The sequence below is a fragment of the Sinohyriopsis cumingii genome, chromosome 4 (assembly GCF_028554795.1).
Source record: "Sinohyriopsis cumingii isolate HCF-2022 chromosome 4, ASM2855479v2, whole genome shotgun sequence".
NCBI classification, from domain to species: Eukaryota; Metazoa; Mollusca; class Bivalvia; order Unionida; family Unionidae; genus Sinohyriopsis; species Sinohyriopsis cumingii.
In genome coordinates, this window is record NC_142964.1 from 42,689,378 (window position 1) to 42,714,269 (window position 24,892).

Genomic DNA, 24,892 nt, shown 5'->3' on the forward strand with positions numbered 1-24,892 from the left:
TTTTACAGTAGCAACTAACGTGCTAAATAGGAATTGAACCAGGATGATTTCGATGTTGTAGAACTCCAAACTGACTAACTTCCAGAATTTAAGATAGTCATATCTTTGTGAAATTTTCTTGGCCCACACGTAGAATCAACTTTCAATATCATGAGGCATTACTGTGTACATTATCAAAATATTCTAGGTGTGTTAGAATTCAGTGTAAAATAACTTTTTGTAAGAGTAATTATAGCATGATAAACGTTTATCATGGCTGCTTATGGAATAAGGACTAATTCAAGAGACCACAACAGCATCATAGCTTGTACATTAATCAAAAATCAAGTCTGCAATACAACAGTGACATAAGGCAGGCTCCTAGCATTTCTTCTTTTCATAATCAATGCCTCAAATGGATGCTTTTCTGTAATTTTGCATCATTTTCACAGTTGAATTTTTCAACGCAGCCTAATATTTTATATTTTATATATGTTTATGTGTTCACAGATGCCTGTGCATTTGTTCCAGGCTTGATACTTTGATTTGTAAAATCACTTTATTATTTAGTGTCAAGCCAGATTCTTCACATCATGTTGTATATACTGTATATATTGTACATAACATAAAGGAGGCCTCAAAGTAGATTAATTCTGTAACTAATTGACTTACCCTCTCTAAATAAAGTCTTTATTATTATTATCATTATTATTATTATTATTAACTCCCATATCTCTTGCCTTGGATGTCATGTAATTACAATACCTGTATATTGTTTTCATGCACACTTAAATATCACCTTGGTTCATAAAGTCCTGTTTAATTCATATCATTATTAATTTGAAACCTTTTGAAATGTCTGAAAAACTACTGAAACTTCAGTAAAATACTATATAATGATCAAAATTTTAGTGAAATCTCACAAAAGTTTTAGCCAAGTCTTTTGTGAAACCTCAAAAATATTTCCGTGAAATTTTAGTGATCTCTCACCACAATTTCAATGAAAGTTTTGATCGAAATATTTGTGAAATCTCACATAACTTTTCAGTGAAATGAAAAAGACTTAAGTGATGCCATCATCGATTAGGTTTTGTATGCAAGAAAGAAAATGAGGACAAGAAAAACCTAAATCTTATCTGATAATGTCTGTCAAAATAAAATTTATGATCGATTTTAAAAATTATTGTGAATATTTATCATTGATTCTCAATAATGTGTAAGAATCATCAGGCAGTTAATAGACATCTGAAGCAGATTTTTTTATGGTTAAGGCAGAAGGCACTTAAAAAACCTGTCTGTCTTAAGGACTATTACCAAATTCCACATGAACTATTTACAAATTCCATATGGACCACTTACAAATTCCATATGGTATATTTCCCAATTCCATATGGACTATTCACAAATTCCATATGGATTATTGCCAAATTTTATTCCATACAGACAACCTACAGATCTGATGGACTAATTTGCATATTCCATGGGATTTTCCATAAAGAGTACGTAAGGAATCCATAACATTTCCATGTGGATACACTGAAATCCATAAGACTGGTTCAGCTATAGAATGAAAAAGTCCATATGGATATTTCTGTAAAAGTATGTATGGATTCCATATCCAATCCTTATGGAAAGTTTCGTAAGGGCAGGGTCTGAATTGGTAGTTTAAAATTATAAATATGAATGATTACAACAAATACTGCCATTACTGCCATCAGACAATCCAACAGAAGATCTGGCTCTTGATGGTGTATGTTTTACAGGTGTATGTATTACAGAGATAATAAAATACAATATAAACAGCATCATGCTAGTAGATAATGTACCTACCTCTCGCTTAAAGCAAGTTCTCCTCACATCATATTTTATTTGATCAGCAACAATCTCTCCATCCTCGTGAATGAAGTATGCAATACTTCTGCCAGACGGGGTTAGGTGATGTTTAAGTCGATTCAGGTCATGTACTTTTATTGCTCCACTTCGAAAGAAGGTTGAATTATATAATCTTCCTCGACTCAATGTCTGAAATTCATGAATTAAAAGTTAATTTACTAAATCTGATCATATCAGATACCTTAACAGTATATAAAACTACCAGTATGATATGGAAGATTACATCACAAACTAAATTTATTTTAAAACAACCTTTACCACATGAACCTAAAAATGCATGCATGTATCTTTGTTTGCACATTAATTATGGATTTTATTTATGGGTTATGATTTTGAGAAAGGCTGATTCATGTTCCTTACAACAGCTCACTTTCCAGGTTTCCACATCGAAATTTACTGAAGGTAAGCCTTGTTACAATACAATGGTCAGGGTCCATGAAATTACATCTTGATATATGCAGAATCAGTTATATAACACAATGGTCAGGGTCCATGAAATTACATCTTGATATATGCAGAATCAATTATATACCACAATGGTTCTAACCTAAGACGAAATGTCATGATAGGCAGTAAGAAAAGGCATTACGTATCAACTTAACCAAATCCGTATTGAGAATTTTGCCCACAATATCTTGTAAAATGACTGAACTAATAATCTGACCAAAATCAAATGCAAAATTAATTTTGAAAATTATTCTCTTTCTTAGCAATTTGAAGTAATATACCAACTGACTGCTGATGTACCACATAAATAGCAAGAACCACAATCAGCAGAACTCTATATAGATCGAGACATTTGCCACCTAGATCCGAAGATCCCCAACCAGTAGAAATCAATAGTACTGTAGATCTAGACATGTGTCACCTAGATAGCAAGAACTACAAGCAGTATAAATCAATAGAAGATCTAGACATGTGTCACCTAGATAGCAAGAACCCCAAGCAGTATAAATCAATAGAAGATCTAGACATGTGTCACCTAAATAACAAGAACCATTAAACCAGTAGAAATCAATAGTAGATTAGACATGTATCACCTAAATAGCAAGAACCCCAACCAGTAGAAATCAATAGCTGATCTAAACATGTCAACTGGATAACAAGAACCCCAACCAGTAGAAATCAATAGCAGATCTAGACATTTGTCACCTAAATAGCAAGAACACCAACCAGTAGAAATCAATAGTAGATCTAGATATGTGTCACCTAAATAGCAAGAACCCCAATCAGCAGAAATCAATAGCAGATCTTAACAAGTGTCAACTATATATATAGGAAGAACCTCAGCCAGCAGTAATCAATAGTAGATGCAGGGATGTACCACCTGGATATCAAGAACCCTAACCAGCAGAAAGCAATTGCTAATCTAGGCAAGTGCAACCTATAGCAAGAACCCAAATCAACAGAAAACAATAGTAGATCTAGGCATATGAAATACAAATTCTGAAAAAAAAACAGTACTTCAAGTTCTTGCATCACTAATCAGTGACAGAGTACACATGAAAATCAATCTTGTTCTGCTGTTTTAAACTGAATGTAAAAGTGTCAAATCTACATGTAAGCAATTTCAACGTACTTTATGATTATGATACCCAGGATGTAATTTCTGTTTGCTGATGAATTAACAGTTACAATGGCACACTTCGTTAAGACAAATACACAACATTATGTTTGGAATAAAATAGGTATTTTCAAGGTCCAGTTAAGACTTCTACATGTCAAAAGCATAGATGAAATGAAATGATAGTGGGCATCATTCTGTAGAGTATTTATTACTATTATTAATAATAATATTTAAGAGGATAGAATGCATTTAGCAAAGTACATGGTAATCTCTCACAAATCCCACAAAGGCATAAATTATTCAATAGTGAAATATATGATAACTTTCCATGAGTCCCTCAAGGGTTTACAATATTCTTTACTAAAAGATAAGGTAATCTCCCACAAGTCCCTCATGTGCATACAATAATCTACAGCACAATATATGGTAATCTCCCATGAGTCTCTCAAGGGAATGCAATGTTCTATACCAAAATATAAGATACTCTCCCATGAGTCCCTCAGGGTGTAAAATATTCTATACATGTGCACACAATTGAGATAAAAATGTACTAATTTGAAGGTTAATGTCATACAAATAAGTCACTTTAAACTTGTATAATGTACATATATCACCAGAGAAACTAGAGAGAATTTCTGGTGAGAGATATGATGCTTTGGTAGCTGAAATATCTCTGATCTGAATACAGTAAGATTGTCATATTGCTTTAGTTAAGGCAGCTGATTCCTTTAGTAGATCCAGTATACTGAAATGAATTTTTAAATGCATTCATTCTTGGCTTCACAGTTTTAAACATAGGTTTGATGCTGAAAAAGACTAATAGAGATGGTATTGCTGGTTTGGACCATTATATCACCCAGGTACAAAGGTGTTAAATTATTATTTATGATATGAAATTCTGTTGTCAAAAATAATGTCAGTACATGTCAAGACTGAAACAAGTAAGCAGATAATCTGTTATTCTATCTGCCGCTTTGAAATTTAATTATACAATTAATATTAACTTATGTGCATGGATGCCATATTGTGAAACTGTAGTCTATAATAGGTAATAGATATACATGTTTAATAAAATACTTTTGTTGCATGAATAGGTAGATATTTCTTTTCTTCTGTATTTAAGTTGGCAGTAAAGGCCTGGAACCTATAAAGTTACAGACATGATCTATGTGATGATTCCAAGCTAGTTTATCATTAAATTTAGGAGTTTATGGCATTCATTCTACACTAGATATATATTCATCATTTACAGTTGAATGGGGTTTTCCATGGATAATCTGTTTGATGTTCCTACAAGCACTGCAGTGGGCTTTCAATATACTGGGTACATTTCATTGACTTGACACCATTTACTGATATGATTAAGACTGTACTGCAGCGGTTCTTGAAGTGTGTTGCTGTCATCACCTAACTATATGAAATTCTGCATCATCTGCATTCATATCAGTTTTTATGTTCTCTATATAAAATAAAAATTCATTAATGTCAAATAGAATTAAGATAGATGCTAGGACTGAGCCCTGAAAAATGCCATATTTTTTTGAACCAGGTCATTATAATGTGCTCTGAACTGCACATGCTGGGTTCTGTCTAGGGGTGAAATAATATACCATTGCTGCATGCCTATAGCAGAATTATCCTGTATTGATGGGGTAGGTAATTGAGGATGCAATTAATCCAACCATGAAAGTTATGGATTCCTCTTGTCTAAAAGTCGCAGGAGTTTTGTTTCCATATACTGGCTTACTCTTTAAAGCAGCAACCTCTGCAATGATGACAAGTTTGCTTCATTTATTTCAGTACTATGCTGTAAAATTTTCAGAAAAATTAAGTTAATATTTCCTTTCACAACTGAATTTGCCATTCTTTAGAACAGATCCATATGCATTTGAAATTGAGGGAAGGACAACTATAATATTATCTGATGTTTAAAGTTTGCATTTGGTGACCTTCTTTCCTTGTAATCCAAACTCCTACATATTCATGGTTGTAACAGCATTTGGAACTAAGTCAAATGCTATTCATTGTAACTTTACTCGCATCAAAGCTTCTGGATGACAGCAGTATTGTTCATTGGTAAAATCAATATGTAACACATACAAATTTAAATACAGGCCGTAACACAAACAGTGAGCAACATAAAACAGGGGATCCACATTTTGTAATGGAATCATGGAATCGGATGTGTTGGATCAAAAGGACTGGACTGTATTTGAAACATAATTCACAATTCTTATGCAAAAGATGGAGGTATCATGAGAAAATAACAATGCAGTTCAACTCATAGTGGAATTTACTAAGACAACAAACTTGCACATTATATATAGTACTGACTGAGGTCCTGATGTATATTTCCCAATGTACATTATCCCATTTTCTGAAACAGTTTTGCCCCAAGAAATATGTGATGTGATGTGATATGGATTTTTAACGTAGCTGTAACAACTGTTCAGTCATATCGCTATGATGTCTCCAGTGTGGCAGTTTATAGTGATGTCTAGCACTGGGGCATCATTCCGCAGACATGAAACATGATGTCCCACCCAGTCAAATTATCCTGACATCAGGCCAACCAGTCCTAACACTAACCTCTTAATGCTGAGCACCAAGGAAGGCAGCTGTTAGTACCATTTTTGAAATTCTTTGGAATGACTTGGCCATGGATCGAACCCACGACCTCCCGTATCCACGGCGGACGCACTAACCACTAGGCCACCGGAGCAGTCCCCCCAAGAAATAACTGTCATAGTTTCATAAAGGTTTATTACAGTTTAAGGATATTTCATTGCATCAAGACTACAACATAAATAACAACTGGATTGCAAACAAATTTCATTAAAATGCGAGCAATAATAATAATGATAATGACCTTATTTAAAGAAGGTAACACAGTTAGCTAAGAACTAATCTACCTTGAGACCCTCATACAAAAGAATATATTTATTTTAGCTGCATCTCTGAAGCCAGTGGAAATACTGCGTTTGGAAGAAGAAAATGAAGTGGGCATTTCTATCTCAACTGGAACACTATTCCAGAGCAGTGTTCCAGAATATTGGAAATTTTTTTAAAATAACTCCTTATTTGGTTTGGGAATTTTATACTGTTTGGTAGACATGGATTGCAGGTGGGGAGTATTACCAGGTAGCCTATACTGGAATAGTGATTGTAAACATGCAGGAGCACTATTATGGGATATCCTGTACATTAATATGGCTTTTCTCAAACAGATTCAGTCTTTAATAGGTAATATCTTTAACTTGCCAACTAAATTTACCTTGCTTTCTTTCTGGATTGATATTAGCCCTAATGCTCTGTTCTGAAGATGTGGTAGCTTTGCTGTGTTTTTATCATTTGAATTAGCCTATACTGTATATTACGGTGGTGTAAATAGGGTTGTATGTAACTGTTATAAAATAGTTTTCTGTGCCTTTCAGTGAGAAAATGTCTTATCCTACTGAGAAGCCATAAACTTGAATTGACATTTTTACTGATATGTTTGATATTTTCAACCATGATACGTTATTTTTTTTTTATTATCTACCAGAACACCAAGTAGTCTATCCTTCCATGTCAGACATGGTTCATCACTATCAAGATTTGTCCTTTTTTGCTGTGTTGAGATAAGTAATTTTAGTTTTACCAGTATTTACCACCATGCCATTGCATGTGCACCAGTTTTCCAGTTTGTTTAGGGCATTCTGTAAAGAAATTTCAAGTTCATGCTTTGTGTTTTGGATGTCTGACAATGTTGTGTTATCTGCATAGAGATCTATAGACGATATTGAGTCTCTTAGTAAAAGTGGTAGTCATTAATAAATATAAAAAAAAGTAATGGACCTAGGATTGAGCCTTGTGGTACTTAATATATAACTGTTCCAGGTTCAGACAGAACATTATTTATGTAAGCATGTGTTATCTCACTTAAGTAAGAAGTAAACCATCTAATTGTTCTTTCATCAGATTGGTAGATTTTCATTTTCTTCAAAAGGATTTCATGATCCACCATGTCAAAAGCTTTCCTGAAATCTACAAATACAGATCCTATTATTCTACCTTGGTCAAGTGCTTGAAGCCATTTATCAGTTAGGGAGATCAAGGCAGTCTCACAGGAATGTTTCTGTCTAAAGCCTGATTGATTAGGGCGGAACAGCAATTGTTGTTTAAATATGACATGAATGAGTCATGGACATGTTCTTCAATCAATTTTGACAAGTGTGGTAGTATTGAGATTGGTCGGTAGTTATCAGCGTCATCCTTAGAACCAGATTTGTGAATAGGTGTTACTTTTGCAGTTTCCATATTTTGGGGACAGATGAGGTTGCAAAACTTAAATTGTTTATGAATGGTATGCTATCTACAATATCAGAGACAGAAGATTTAATGAGTCATGGACCAATCTGATCAAGCCCTGTAGCTTTCTTGGTATCAAGTTCATTAAGACATATTTTAACAAAGGTTTTCAATACTGGTGGGATAGAGAAACAGACCTCCTTTTGCTGCTGCAGAACTTTTTCAGTTTATTAAAGTTGTTTTCTATCACTGGTTCTTTTAACTTTGTGGTAATGTAGGTGAAAAAATCATGGAAAACATTTTGCAATGTCAGTGTCATCAGTGACTATGGTGTCATTTACCAGAAGTGAGTGAATTTTATTTGTCTGATCTTTGTATGTTCCTCTCCATTATAATAGTTCATTCACACATTAAAACTGTAGCTGGTATAAATCTGACTCATCTGTGACCTACAAAGTGTTGTATGTTTTCAGAGTAAATTAAGTGAATAGATGTAAAAAGCTAAATATGTTCATTACCAAAAATATTATATTTGCAAAACATTATACATAAAGTGTATAAATGTACAACTTTAAGACATTGTTGAGAAAAAATCTCCATTCTTCTATATTTAATGGATATCTTAAACTTGGATCCATTTTTATAAAATGAATTGTACTTACCAATATAACTCCTCCATCATATGCATCTGAATCTGAATCTATTCGTACCTCAAGCTTCAAATTTTGTTTGTCCTGTATTCAAGACAAGATTGGATTAATATAACAAAAACATAAATGACAAAGTTGTATCTGTAAAACAACATAAAGCAGCACTGTACTTAGTTATTTACTATCATTTCAAACAGGCTCAGAATTTACCAAAACATTGCATAACATGTCATGAAGCAAACCATGATAATTTAGATGCAGAGCATTTGTATCATAACTGAATGGTTTGCAGGTTTGATTCCGACCCAGGCCAGCCTGATACTGCTGTCTTAGTGTGTAAGTTGGAGAGGCAATTACCTCTCATTTCCTCAATATGATATAGCAAATAAGGTGCTCTTAGTTGCAGTCAAACAATAACCAACTCCTAAAAAATCATAAATATCTAAACCATAATTTACATGAAATGTCAAACTAGCCTTCAGTGTTTTTTCAGTGTTTTTTATGTTTACATCAATATTTTCTTGAAATGACTCTCAGGTCCCCTTGCAGAACGAGAGGATGGGCAATTTTGAGACAAGCAATGTACATTTGTCCCTCACAATAATGTAGCTGAGAGAGGTTATAAAAATGTATTATGCTGTAATCAAGCTCACATAATACTGGGTTGGATTCAATATTAAATCTAGTCATCCTGAAAACAGAGTCTATGACCACATCTATGCTATACATGGAAATGTGCTATATAGAGTCCATTTAATTAAGATGAAGGATCAATGGAACTAACAGCCTATAACTTTACTTCAGCCACTTTTAGCATCATTGACAAACCACATACATGTATTAGCTCCTATTTCTTGGACATGATATCGCCAATGATGTATTAAAAATGCTGTTCAAACCAACATTAAGATTAAAGCCATCCACAAATGAAAATACATATACAGTATTTATAATATTCACTGGCAAATCATATTAAAAAATTACAAAGTATTGTGACAGTAAGACGGGAACTATTGGAATTTAGAACAGGAATATAAAAGCTGCTAAAATACATCATAATAAAAGTCGAAGAATTTGGGTAAAACTGTGGTATGTGTTAACTGTTAAATGGACTGTGGTATGTGTTAACTGTTAAATGGACTGTGGTATGTGTTAACTGTTAAATGGACTGGGGTATGTGTTAACTGTTAAATGGACTGTGGTATGTGTTAACTGTTAAATGGACTGTGGTATGTGTTAACTGTTAAATGGACTGGGGTATGTGTTAACTGTTAAATGGACTGGGGTATGTGTTAATTATTTAATGGATTTGGGTATGTGTTAATTATTTAATGGTTTGGGGGATGTGTTAATTATTTAATGGATTGGGGATGTGTTAATTATTTAATGGATTTGGGGATGTGTTAATTATTTAATGGATTGGAGGATGTGTTAATTATTTAATGGATTTGGGGATGTGTTAATTATTTAATGGATTGGGGGATGTGTTAATTATTTAATGGATTTGGGGATGTGTTAATTATTTAATGGATTGGGGATGTGTTAATTATTTAATGGATTTGGGGATGTGTTGACTATTTAAAGGTCACCGGCCATACTCCAACATTTTCCTATTTATATCAGATTTGCATTACATGATTAAAAATAGTTATACTCACACAAAAAGAACAAAAAAATTATCAAGTGTAAAGAAGAAATAATTTAATTACTCAAAATAGAAGTATACAAAACTGTTACTTCCCCTTAGTTACAATTTCCCACCTATAATGGATGCAACCGGAAATGACATACATTTATCCCTACAAGACGAAATACATGCTTCATGTTGTCGAACAATAAAACACTATAAACTATGCGTAAATGTCAGGTGCCTTCAAGCAATCGGGTGATACTTTCATCTCATTTGCGATTTTGCTATTTGGCATAATCGATACACACTACACTAAGGATGCAGCAAGCTGGCATCCGTTACATATACGGAGTTCGTGGACATATATTTTAAAAAAATAATTTTCTCGTGATGAAAAAAGAAGAAATATATGATAACAATTTCTTTCATTTTATTTTCAAACAAGTGTATGTTTATCAATTTATTTTGTACCGTGAGTGGGGGGGGGGGGGCACAAATTAAACACAAAATTATTTCCTTTCCAATTTATATGGAATAATGGGGCAAATATGATTGGCAATAATGACCAGTAATGACAAGCTTTCAATTTACGCACATAAACAATAAGACAATTTGAAAAATAAAAACAAACAATAAAATTAACTGGTAAGAGCTTCATATTGCAGCAACTAAATACTGACAAAATGCTCAACATTATTCTCTCTCTCTCTCTCATGTGTAATCTAATATGTATTGTATGCAGCTGTGCTACAATGTGAAGACTAAATTTAAGTATATTTGTCATAATATCTCATGTACACTACCCTTAACAAAATGTATATGTATTATGTAGAATATTATCTGTTACGTATTTTTGTTTCATAAATCATTATTGATAATTTGACCAGAAGACTTCAACTGAGAATGTCGTTGTGCAGATGCATATATTTGTTAGCATAAAAAAATGCATATAAATATTTTTATTAGAACAAGCAAGATATGTCAGCTTGTGTTTTCTCTCATAAGTATGTAAGTATGATTATTTTCTTTCAAAGAATATGAAAATAGTTTGCTTAAATTTTTTTTCTTCCTAAAATCTATCTTACACTGAATCTACTTTTTTGTTGAAGAAAAAGAACATTCAAACTATTGTTAAGTTTGGCCGAACTGTATTTCGAGTTGGGCAGAATTGTCTTTGGGCCAAATTCACTATAATCCGGCATAAATGATACAACTTTCCCATCCCTCCCCATTTCGATCCACAGATTAAATACACTTTTTTCTGGTAAGCATGGTTTTTCGATAAAAGAAAGAACGCTTTTTCCCATCATCACTCTTTTAGTTACATCCGAATGCAACACAGTGCACCATATTTGCTGTACAAAAGCACGATCGTACACTATATCACATAGACATTTATGTGGGGAAATTAAGCACTTGAATGGCTAGGTTGAATAGAAGGGATTAATGTACGTCATATCCGGTTCTGGCAGGCGGAAACTACCGATTGTTTACGTAGATTGCGAATAATTTTTTTTATTTTATAAAGCGGAGTTTTAAGTCTAATTAACATTTTTATGGTGTGCATACATAACCATCGCGTTTTGTTTCTAACTATAATAATATCACACGTCTGGACAATATATGTGGCCAGTGACCTTTAATGGACTGGGGGATGTATTAATTATTGAATGGGCTGGGGGATGTATTAATTATTTAATGGACTGGGGAATGTGTTAATTATTTAATGGACTGGGGGATGTATTAATTATTTAATGGATTCGGGATGTGTTAATTATTTAATGGATTGGGGGATGTATTAATTCTTTAATGGACTGGGGAATGTGTTAACTGTTACTTCTTATATCAAGCTTTAAAGATCAATAATCACTAATCAGATTTACACAGTGCATCCCCCAGGGGTCTAAAACTGAGAGTAAAAACCCCTTGGTGTCTGAACTGGGGGTCAAATAAAAAATGTCGGGGTCAAAAATGTACCGACAAATTTAAATCTGACTCGTACTTTTTCAGCTTGTAATAGGATACTGCAACTTGCACAACATACTCTCTCTTTCCCTAAACACAAATAAACCAACATGCACAATTAACAAACAAATGCATTGTCTATTCAATGAATAATTGTATTAGTTCGTTTTTCTTTTAAAGTCGTACTTTCAACAGTTTCCTAATAATCTTTTTGAAGCAATATTATAGATCAACAGGTTACATACAAACCAATACAAAAAGCCTAATAAATCTTATTAACTAAATGGCAATTAATTTACTGCCTGTCAAAAAATGTGTACTATCATCGGTTTCACTGTACTTCGTCCTAGAACAAATTTATCCAAAAATCAAGGAGGCTAATGAATCATCTTGTTTCTAATAAGTTACACTTGAACTTTAAGATCTTTCTTTTATTGCAGCAAAGTTAGAAACCAACAAATATCTGCAATGACCCCCTGACTGTGTAATCCAAATAAATGCATTTGTCTTGGCAAGTTTACTGATTTCTTTGTTGTGAAAGAATGTCTTGGGTTATAATGTGTTCTCCAGATATCTTGTGGCGAACGAGGGCGGATTGTTTAAAATTCTTAAACCCTGCCACAAAAGGATTATTGACTTTTGCAGTCTTCGCAATCACACGATCAGAAGTCACACCGGTATTAATCCTAACGGATGTGCCATATTCCAGTCAAGGGAATTATTTTCTCCATTTTTCATTAAAGTTAGATCCACAATTACTCTTTTGTGTTCTGCTTCTTTCACTTTCTTCACTAATGATTCTTAGTGGACCACGTTTTAATCTGGAGAGCACTTTCTAGTGCAATAAGCATTAAGGTTAAACATCAAGATGACATCTTGCTCAGCTCGATGGAAATCGCATGAGAGCTAGCGAGATTAGGGGAAGCTACTCCGTCATAACACTGCCTATACTAGTCTGCTACCTTATTTTGTATGCTCCCTGTGTTGCACTCCGCTATACGAACAGAGGAGCGCAACACATGGGAGTAAACAAAACGGAGAAGCAGTCAATGCATATGCTCAAAGTATACACGATGTCACCCCTCATCCAAGGCATTGGATGCTAAATAAATCCTGATTGCATTATGCAAATCCTTTGTATAAAAAAAATGCATGCCAACAAAATGTGTGCTTCAATTTTCTCCAGCGTGCATCCCTGATGCACAAATGTGCATAAAGGGAAAAACTGTTTACAGGATTTTACAAAATAATCGTTTCAAATGAAATTTAAGAAATAAGCATTGGCAAGGAAATGATTGATATCCTTCAATGAGTTTCATAAATTTTATTTTAAATTAGCATAAATATAAGATTTTGTATACTACTGTCTTTATTCTAGCAAGTCTTCTAACAATTCAAGATTTGGACATGCTAATTTTGTTCTCTGCACAATATTTTCATACAACTTTTCTTAGTCACAGTTGATAATTGTTTTCTTGATCTTCATGTTTACATAAATTAAAATGTAGTTTTTAGGAGATAAAACTAATTTTAGTTATGTAATACTTCCCTGCTATTATTACATTCCTATATCTTTTCCTCGAGTAACAGTCACTCCCCAGTCCAAGGACATAATTATATCCTCCAATTAGCAATTAGTGGTCTATAATAAAAAACAGCATAATCCTAGTTGGATACCTCAGTCCACATCCATCAATCAGAATTTAAGCATTCTTTGACTTAAACCAATATAGCCATAATATCAAGTAGTTAAAACAATTATAATTAGTTTTACCCCACTCCACCCATCATTAAAAGCACATATTAATAGCAGCAAAACATTACCTGCTAAAACTGAATTGCCAAAATTGCCTGCCCAGTGGTAGGATAATGGCTGAAGATAGTAAAGAGAACTTGCCATTACTGTAATAGGATCTTCTACTACAGAATGGATTAGTAGACACTTTGCTAGGCTGATACAGTTCGGCCCAAACCATAAATGCAGTGTGACCCTGCTATAGTACGCTCCATTAAAAGATAAATCAGATATAATACGGTTGTGGCATGACTCAAGAAATTTCATACGCATGTAATTTGTCTCATAAACAAAGTTGTTTCTTTTTTACAGTACAAAAAGTAACGTGTAAAAAGTTTATTATCATCTTTGGGAAAGAGATTGTGTTTTGTTACATGTTTAGGTTTGAACAAACAGTAACACAGAAAGAGTGAAAACATAAAGTTTTTAAAATTTAACAAATAATTTATTTCACTGGGAAAATTCTGTAAAAATAAAAAGAGAAGAACTTACGGTTTCAAGAATCAAATCCAAAACTAATATAAGAATAATCCAAGAATTATTTTTCAAAAGTCCTAGTAATAAATGTTCTAATAATTTCAAGTTCGAATCCTGATGGAAATTCCAAGATGGATGAAGATGACGTACGCTGTAGTCAATACTGTGCTTATCTAAAGTTCCTTGTAAATAATTGCATAATTTGTAAGCAATGTCTTTCCAAAATTTATGTGTAAGCACTCCTCAAAATAGTTCCAGAGAAAAAAGAATTAGTCCTTTTGAAATCCAACTGATCTGAAGAAAATTATAGTTCAAGATCTTACTACAGCAACATAACTTGACATCAGTAAAAAAAAGCCCAAAACTGAGATCTCTCTCTCTCTAAAACAAAGGTTATATTGTATCATATGACGTGGTTTCGAAATTCTCCCAAGTTGCGAAATGAGAAGGGGGGTCACGAGATCTTGTTTATATCATGTACACAGAATATGGCCTTGATTAGACCAATAACTTTATTCCCAGAATAAAACTTAAAAAAAGTGTTTACTTCTTAACCAACGTAGTCCCATCATGACCTTGGCAACAACCAATCATTTTAAAATAAAAATAGAACTTTGTTTACTAATTCTGAATCAAAGTCAGCATCCAGGCCAACACCTGGTGTTCATGAAAAGATTGATTCTGGTCAACCAATTTTCTGGAAAAATATCATCTCCAGTAAATAAATTTACATTACAATAGCATGTAAGAAAAAGAAAGAAAAATTTAAAACTGACAAACAAAAAATTAAATTAAAATAAATATATATTAAATCAGAGCTGAGAGAGATATCTCTAAAACAAAGGTTATATTGTATCATAAGACGCAGTTTTGAAATTCTCCCAAGGTGCAAAATCAGAAGGAGGCTCACCTGATGGTGTTTATATCATGTACACAGAATATGGCCTTGATTAGACCAATGATTTTATTCCCAGAATAATAAAAAAGTGTTTACTTCTTAAGCCACATAGTCCCATCATGATCTTGACAACAACCAATCATTTTAAAATAAAATAGAACTTTGTTTACTAATTCTGAATCAAGGTCAGCATCCAGGCCAACATCTGGTGTTTATGAAAAGAATGATTCAGGTAAACCCATTTTCTGGAAAAATACCATCACAAGTAAATAAACATTACAATAGCATGTATGAAAAAGAAAGAAAAAATTAAGACTGACAAACAAACAATTAAAATAAATATATATTAAATCAGATATACAAAACAGTTCGAATTTTAATATAAGATGATCAAGTCAAGGCTCCTGCAATTTCATATATGTGTATTTTTCTCATACTTGACAAAAGGTTTTTCTTTTCAAAAGTACAAAAAATAATGTGTAAAACGTTTATTTGCCAACATCACAAATTGTGATTTATATTCTTTACTAGCGACAAAATATACTATCTGGCATTTTTTCCACAACATTATTGACTGTTCAAACTAGTATATACAGCCCTTGGTTTGGAGTGAAGAAATTCAGAAACACCATGAAAGGAAGCCACAAGCTTGATATAAAATGCACTGGAATTTATCTATTGTTAGATAAACATATTCTATGTTCATACTGACAAACTATCTTAACAGTGTTTTGCCTGACATCTGGCCTGAGTAATGTATGCCGTGAGATCTCACTAGTAATTAATATTTTTATTTTGTCTGACCTCTATATGTGGATGGTAAGTAAAATCCCTCTTCTTTTCACTCATAGAATTAAATCCTTCAGAACACTCATATCTTCTGTAGTAATCCCTGTCAGAACAGAACAGAACACCTGTGTATTCATCATCTGTTGGCCTTTTTTTTAAACGTCTGGAGCATGCGTGGATGTCAGCATTACTCCCCCACCAGAAATGTCAAAACCCCACCACCACCCACTACAAAAATACAAAACAAACGGAGATCTACTTGTTGGTCAACTTATGCTACATGGACTAGTTACAATCAACCAACATTTTGAAGGCAGGAAAAGGAACTGGTACAATCAACCAAACAACAGCAAATTCTTTTTCTTTTTAAAATGCACCAAGAAAAAATTAGTTTTGCTGAAACTTCAATGAAAACTAAACACCCATGAAGCACCGACCATTCTGTATAAATACAAAGTGAGAAAAAAATCAGTCTGAAACAATGTTCTACAATTATTTGATGTTGCTGACACATTAAGAAACAGACAACCGTTTGGTCCTCCAAAGCTGTCCTTTAGCGGTAACTTCAATAACCCATACACCTTTCATTCAAAGAAAGCCAACTACAATCTTCAATAAAAACAAATATCCTTTCCTTCAAGGAAATCAGCACCAACTGTAAAGATAAACAATGGAATATGAGAGATTGCTGCATTTTCGTTTCATTTTTGCAGGAAAAAATATGCTTACAGTCACTATCAACAGCCGCAATGCAAATTAAATTTCCAATCTTTTGAAACGATAGATATATAGCCTTCAAGTTAACTGAAGATGTTTTGTTAAACCTTTGTAATTTGTTAAAATTTTGTTTTCCTTATCAACAGCCTTATCCCCAGAGTAGCCATGCCAAGATGATATTATCTCCAGCAGACCAAATTCTAGGCCATTTTTACTACATGTACATGTAGTATGTAAACAGCAATGGTCATATGCTACTTGCAACAATTGTAGTGAACTGTTAAGTGACGATCAGGTATAGATCTAAACGAGGACTAATATTTTTTTATCTAAATACGTGTTTTTTGTGTTTTCTAAAGGAATGTGAGTCAAATATGTAGTTTATAACGTGATCAAGAGGTATTATTTGTGTTTTCTAATGGGTTTTGAGTCATACATGTAGTGTAGTTTATAACATGCGATCTATATTCGAATTCATTGATTTATTATATACAGTACAGTACTTAATGGATTATGAACTGACTACACAAATGTCAGCTGTCAATATACAAGTGTCTTCATTTAATCAGAAGCACTTATTTTTGTGCCCGCTTTTATTACCACCACCCCTCTCTGCCTGCCATGTTTTAGGTAAATGCATCATTTTCTTCAGGTAACTGACTAGGTTGGTTATAACATAGTTTGGTATATAACACGGTCGGGTTCTATGGGCTCCAACTATCGTGTTATAGTGTGGTCACACTGTACCCATAATCTGGTGCAGCATTTATCAAAAGGAAAATGATGAGAAAGTGGAGTCAGGTCACAAGAAGGTAGCTTTCTGAATCATTCATAGATAAATGATTAAAAAACAAAAAATAAGCAGCAATAGCTCTAACATCATGCGCTTTTATCTTCATTAAGCAAGATTTATAAGCTTTCTTAATAGTCCAAACAATCCACCTCAAGATGGTGGCTGCCATAATATAAAAAGTACTTTTAAAAGGAATAATATTTTTTTTACAATCCTTTCTTATTTCTTTTGATATAGATAGAATTGTAATGATCTAATTGGACACAGGAGTATATCGTGATCATCAGAGGAGATATGACTTAGACTTGGAATTTCAATAGGAACGAACAGCTACTGTGGGTAGACAACTCTTGTTCAGAAACCCTAGCTGGCAAAGAAGAGCAACCAGCTCATAGCTACTGATGAAACATAAACAATCCTTTTCCATTCACAAAGCATGAAATTCACCCCTATCTTGACTAATGCTAGAGGAGGAAAACTTTTAAAGGTAAGGTTCTCTAAGGAAGCTTCACTCCAAGGTTCATAAGGAGGTTTAGATAATGACCAAAGAACACACAAGAGGTTCCACCTCAGAATTATTAGCAAACAAACTGGTCACTGGAGCCAGAATAACCTGCTTAGTTACGACAGATGTAGATTTGACTCTTCTGTGGAATCCATACAGAACTTAAGTCCGAGTATTGGAGAGGGCTGATCCATTGCCCTTAATGGTGAATACTGTGCAATCTTTTTCATCAAAGAAAAAGAAAATCTGCAACAGCAGTTAAAGATGGCAGATATGACCAATGCATTCTCTATTGCACGAACTACTTAAACTTCTCTTGACATTGTAAACCTTGGAGGTCGACTGGTCTATGCAAACTTAATTAAAAACAGGAAGACAGATCATTTGATATGAACAAAGCATGAAGGTGGAGGATTTTATCAGTACTGTACATAAGGGACCATTGGTACTGCAACAGCAGATCATCCTCTGCAGTAATTCCGTTAGAATATTGACCAAACGGTCACGTTCACTTAACTACAATCACTAGGGGCAAAAAAGGAAGCTATCTAGAATAGCTCTAACTTGAATGTCTTGTCTCTCTGAAGAACATGAGGCCTCATTCTGAAAGGTGGGAAGGTATAGGCATATACATGATCCCACCTCAGAATGAAGATGTTCACTGCCCTTGCCCTCTGGCCTGGCAATGAAGAAGCATAAAGTGGGAGCTTGTTCTTCTGTTTCATTGCAAACACAGCTTCTGTTGACCTTCCCATTGATGAAGAAATGTCTATGCTACCAGCCATTGAAGAAACCATTCTGTGAGGACTGTTCAGCCCTATATAGACAATCTGTTTGGCAGGATATACCTTTTGCCCAGAATGTGGATGACTCTAGATTTGTATCTCCTCTGAAGTTGTCCAATAGGAAGTTCAAGACTTCCAAGCCAAGAGCAGGGGTATGAGGGCCCGCTTGATGTTTGAGATATGCTATAACCAACGTTTTGTCAAAAGCAACCAATACGCAGAGATCTCTTGTTCAACTGAAGCACCTTTGAAGTGCTAGAAAAACAGCCCACACTTCCAGATAGTTGATTTTTCCCAAACCTTTAGGTCCTGAAGGACTAATCACTCAAGGTGTAGGTAAGCGTTCCTGCCTGAATCTGTATATTAAAGGAGTGGTATCCCAAAGCATGAACTGGAACTCCACTCAGAAACCTGTCCTAATTTTCCCACGAACTTCAATGATGATGAAACTTAGATCCTAACTGTATCTGAGCAATCAGCGGGTCCTACTGAGGGCACAAGATTAAAATAAACAAGATCTTGAGTGGTCTTCACTCTGTCTGCTGCACTCTTCCTGAGAAGAGTGTACGCTTTTTCCCATGGAGATAACAATTAAGACTGTTGTAACAATACAGGGGCTTTTGAAAAAGATAGAGGTTCCTAGAAGTGAGGCCAGTAATCCTTCATTTTAATGGACAGAATTCATGCATCATACTAGTGATCAGACCAAGCCTCTAAAAAAAGATTTAATCTGGCACCTAGAGATGTTAGAAATAGGGGTACTTATCAGGAGGGATTGTTACTCTATACAGATGATTGCTTCCCTTGAAGAGAGAGAGGTCCAAAAACTTGCTTCCTGTAAAGTGCAAATAAAACACTCAAAAACAAATTAATAAATCACAACTTGTCTGTCCCACATTTGAAAAATAGAAAAAAGGAATGTTGGATGTAAAATGCAATGAATGGTTAAAGTATTTGAATCTGTAGATGAAAAACACTATTCACTTACTGTAATTTCTAGCTGCAAGTATCGATTGCTATTATATTTCTTCACTGTATGCATTTTGGAATCCCTGGACAGATCAGGAGTAATCTGTAAAAGAAAATGAGTCAACGATTGCCAAGAACGTTATAGATAATATAATTCACACAAACCAATCAGTCTACCATTACTTGTTAGCACATACTAAAAACATTTTTAAAAAAAAACATTAACATTATTGAATTTTATTTAAAACTATATATGTACCTGTGGTTTGCACATATATTAGTCATGATTGACATAGGTGAAAACAAGTGCTATGCGAAATCATTAATATATGCTCTCAACAGACCTGCCTGCCATTTGTGCCAGAGATTACCATGATGTTGATTCATCAAATTACCATATTATGCAAGATCTATGTTGGATGAAGAAACCCCTATGTATATGGACGTTTGACCATCTTTAAAAGTGATTTTTATCTTTTTTATATTCACATTTTATACATTATAGGAGCAGTATACTCTAAAAGTTTCCATAAATAATATAGGGATTTTATATATATATATATATATATATATATATATATATATATATATATATTTATTTATTTATTTATTTATATATGATGGTAAGGATGGAGTCAGGGCTGACACTGACATGTATTCAACATGTTTTGATAGTTTTACCAGTGAAAGTGATTACATTTTTTATTATGAAAGATGCATATGGTAGTAGAAAAAATTATGATTATTTACAACAATAAGACAATAGTCTCCAAAATAAAACTTGTTAGGTGTATCAGTTTATGTCAAGTAAAATGAATACCTGGTAGTTTGAGATTCATCAGAGTTGTAATATATATGCCAAGAGGAAAGCTAGGAAAATTTAGTAAACAGAGTTGAAAGGAAAACTAAAAACAATTAAGATTTTATTAAACAATACAACCTTTTAGTCTCTGCCCATTTCAAATAAGTTTCTTAGACCTACCCCCATAAAATTATTCCAACCACTTATAGAAATAGAATAATATATTAGTTATTAAATTCCATTCCTTGATAATTATATTATATGCTAGAGACTGGGTAAAATCTAACTTAAAAATGTGCACAAAAATCTAGGCCATGGGTTACAACACCATTTAGACTGGTTTTGTTTTAAATTATAAAAGATTTAATTTTTAAAGTCCATTTGAGTAAAAAATAATTAAATTTTCTTCATCTCTAAAATCAAAATACTAAATATTTAAATCTTATGGTAATTGTGTTTGCAAAGGAGATTTGACAGTTTAAATTTATTAGCTGTAAATTTTTTTCTATTTTTTTTTTACAAACTGTGTCGGGTGAAATTCATTATATACATGATTGTACCTGTGAACCCCTCTGGCCAACTATTTTCATGTCTTACAAGTAAAACCTAGAACTGAACTTGTGAACTTATGTGGTTAGTGAGCAGAACTCACAACATAACATTCACTACTGTGATACACGTCAGTATCTTGCAAGCATCCAACTTACACAAGAAAATATATATCAACAACCCAGTTTTGAAATGTGGCATGGCTTATTTTCCATATACATTTGATATACATGTTTGGTAAAAATGGTGTAATTTGAACACATGCACCATTATTATGTAGTTTTCAAAATCCTGCAAAAGAAGTTATAGTGACCCTTTTATAAAGAGAAATGTATCTATTTGAATATACATTCTAAGTGTACTAATTTAAACACAGACACCAAAACTAAAGTAGTGTTAACAATCCTAGAAATATGTGCAATGCATTAATTATAAAAGGCATTCTCAGTGTACTTTTTATTGCAATAGTTGAAGAGGTAATGGAATCAAAACCAAGCAGAAACTGTCACGACTTCGTTTGTACTAAATAGTAGGTCATAATGATCAAGTGTTGGTGAGTGACACATATCCATCCCATCCAAAGTTACACAAAAAAGAGTACGTTTAATAGAAGATATGTAATGGTCTAAAAGCTGTGATGCATTTTTATAGTAATTTTGGAACAAATCCCCAAAAATGCATTATAGTGCATTATATAATAATCCTGGACAGAACAAATGAATCGATAACAAAAATAAACTCAAGTTTGTGAGTGTGTGATTTTGATTTTTTAACGTAGCTTTAAAAAAGTTTCAGTTATATCGCTACGATGTCTGCAGTGTGGCAGTTCATAGTGATGTCTAGCACTGGGGCAACATGCCACAGACATGTACTATGATGTCCCACCCAGTCACATTATCCTGACACCAGGCTGACCAGCCCTAACACTAACCTCTTAATGCTGAGTGCCAAGCAAGGTAGCTGTTAGTACCATTTTTATAAGTCTTTGGTATGACTCAGCCAGGGATCGAACCCACAAACTCCCGCATCCGAGGCGGATTCTCTAACCACTAGGCCACCAGCGTGGTTGAATTCAAGTTTGGGATTTCTCAGTAAGATATTTTAATACACAAGATATCAATAACTGCTCCATTCTATTCACTGTCACTATTCCATCACAGGAAACCTGGCAACTGTCCACACTTGAGATGCAAATGTACCAAAAAATATAAGATTCCCAAAGCAAATAAAGAATTATTCAAAAGAAGCTTCCTGTACTTGGAGACTTTGTCTAATTAGTCTCCCCTACAAAAAAACTTTTTGGATACTTATGGATGACTTGTGAATATGATGTCACCTGTTCATTAAAATGTATAATTTTACAAATCTTTCGACCAGTGTACCATTTATACACTTACTGGTATTTGGTAATAGCCAAATTCAAAATGGCCACTGAACATACATATATTTACAAGTTGTAAAACATTGGATTTGATGAAGAAATATTCTGGACATATCATGAAAAGGACCCTTCCACTGATGTTAGCTCAACAGATGAAAGAAATGCCATTAAGTGTCTAAAATGTACCGCTGTATGTTCTGGACAAATCTGTCTGCAGAGAATTCCTTGATTTTATGAATAGGCGACATCATAACCACATATCATCCATCAGTATCAACATAAATTTGGGGGTCTGATTTATCGGACTATTGGAAACTTTGCTCTTGAATAGTTTATACCAGCAGAGATTATAACTACCCACTATATTTCTTTCTTTCATTATCAGTAAATCCAGTGGCATCAGATATCTTGTTAAAAAAATATAGTTAAAAGTATCTGAATATATGTAATATTGATATATGTGTGGATTGCAAGTGTTGTACTAATATAGTCGTACACGATCATCTAATTTAATGATCCTAACTTGGACAGTTAAAACAAAAAGTAATCAAAGTCAAAGAAGTGAGAAATATGAGCAATAGTGACCAACTTTTGTAATGAAGGTATAGTACTTATCAAGATGCATCTCCATACCAACTATCATACTTATTGGTACAGTAGTATATATATGCAAATAAATTAAGTGGCCATGTAGCTCAACTTAAAACGCATCATGAGCCTGTAAAATAAAAGTGTAGGTAACAGGGACCTTTTACTCTAAGAATGTGGAAATAACAGAGATGCAAACGATCATCAAATCTGATGAAACTAGTATGAAATGAGCTTAAGAAACAAACTTTAAATAAAACACAAAAACGAAGTCAAATCAGTGAAGCATGATATATGGGTAACACTTAGACTATTTTTGTGATGAGGATGAAACTGATCAAGATGCAAGAAACTCATCAAATCTGTAAAATAAACACCCAAGTACATCACCTATATACAAATAATCCCATAAATTCACTGGTCTTTTTCTCCAATGGACATAGCCTGTTGATATTCCAGTCAAGTTCGTTATGCAGCGTTGGCAAAGATTTGTTTAGCCTTCGTTTTTGACTGACTTTTTGTACTCAACGTTCAGTCGTTTCTTTTCCTTCGCAATGAGAGCCTTTCTCTTTTCAAGCTGGTGCTTGTATTGGCGACATGCAGTGCACATATTCTGATAGAGCTACATCTGTCTTTTTAGAGAAATCAACTGCACTTTTTCCAGGTGCCTTCTGAGCTTCAATTTTCCATATGCAGCTTCTTTTGTAGGTGCTGTTCGTAACTCTTCCAACCATGATTAACATAGAGCAGAGGTCACAAAATGCCAGTCCTCTAGCGTTCAGTTTTCTTATAAACTGACCAACTAAATTTCCGTTGACTTTTTGCTCCAGCCATTCCCATTTCCATATATTTTTAAACCCTTTATCTAAACTTCTCGTGTCATGGTCACTCAACAACTCGGGACACCATTTTTTGCAAACATACTTCTTTCAATTGCCACCAGTTTCCATTACCTCCTGAAGATTCAATGGATGACTTTAAACTTTTGACCAATCAGAATATCCTTTACAAGAGTCGTGGGCTAACTAATATATGGAATGAATACATTACAAGGGTCGTTGCAGAATAGGACCGAACAGTCTGTTTTCAAAAAAAGCAGATCGGAGATGATAAAAAAATGAAGTATATAAAAAAAATTGGATTCAAGTCATGAGAAAAGAGGAATTCTGCTTTAAAACGGAGAAAAATCATGTCTATTATATGTGTGTTAGGGGTAGTACAAAAAATAAATAAAGTAAACACATTGTTTTCACTAGTTCTAATATTTATAAATTCAAAGTGAAAATCTTGCCTTTATAATTGTCATCACTATGTTAGCATGTGTACCAATTTTCAAAGTTGTGGCCAATCAGATAATCATGACAAAGGCTGAAATTTAGTCATCACAGGATCACACCATGTTGATTTCATTGAGGTACTGAGAGACAAAAACTAAATTTTCTTTCTGTTCCAATTATATCACAATGATCCATCTCACAATTTATAAAGCAAACATAAATAGATTAGTTCATTTGTACATAAAAGAGATACAAATACTATTAGTACTATCTTTCATTTATTTATTTTATTGAGTAGGCCTACTATCTAATGTTATTATCACCTTTCACAAACCCATTTAAGATACTGATCAACCACAGAACATGTAATTTTATATGGTTAACTTGTCTCATTATACAATACTCATATCAAGTAACAGACATTATTTTTAATGACCATATGAATCATAAATTTCATAAAATTTTGGCATAATAGCTGCTCATTCTTTATGTCAGGATTGTTATTTCATAACACTACATGTCTAATCAGTTGCAACTGAAAATGCAGTGAGCCCACTTTCTTGCACTTGCAATACTAGTGTGTGTGTGTGATC

At 33.5% G+C, this 24,892-nt stretch overlaps 1 protein-coding gene across 1 annotated transcript in view; it reads right to left on the reverse strand.

Moving 5' to 3' along the window:
• Positions 1–24,892, reverse strand: part of LOC149801054 (complement C3-like) — a 351,345-nt gene that overhangs the window by 206,342 nt on the left and 120,111 nt on the right. Inside the window, exons 11-13 of the mRNA XM_089955088.1 lie at positions 19,722–19,805; positions 8,392–8,463; positions 1,810–2,001 (exon numbers count right to left, since the gene is read on the reverse strand). Of these exons, the coding sequence (XP_089811214.1) occupies positions 1,810–2,001; positions 8,392–8,463; positions 19,722–19,805 (348 nt within the window). The remainder of the gene's footprint in view (positions 1–1,809; positions 2,002–8,391; positions 8,464–19,721; positions 19,806–24,892) is intronic.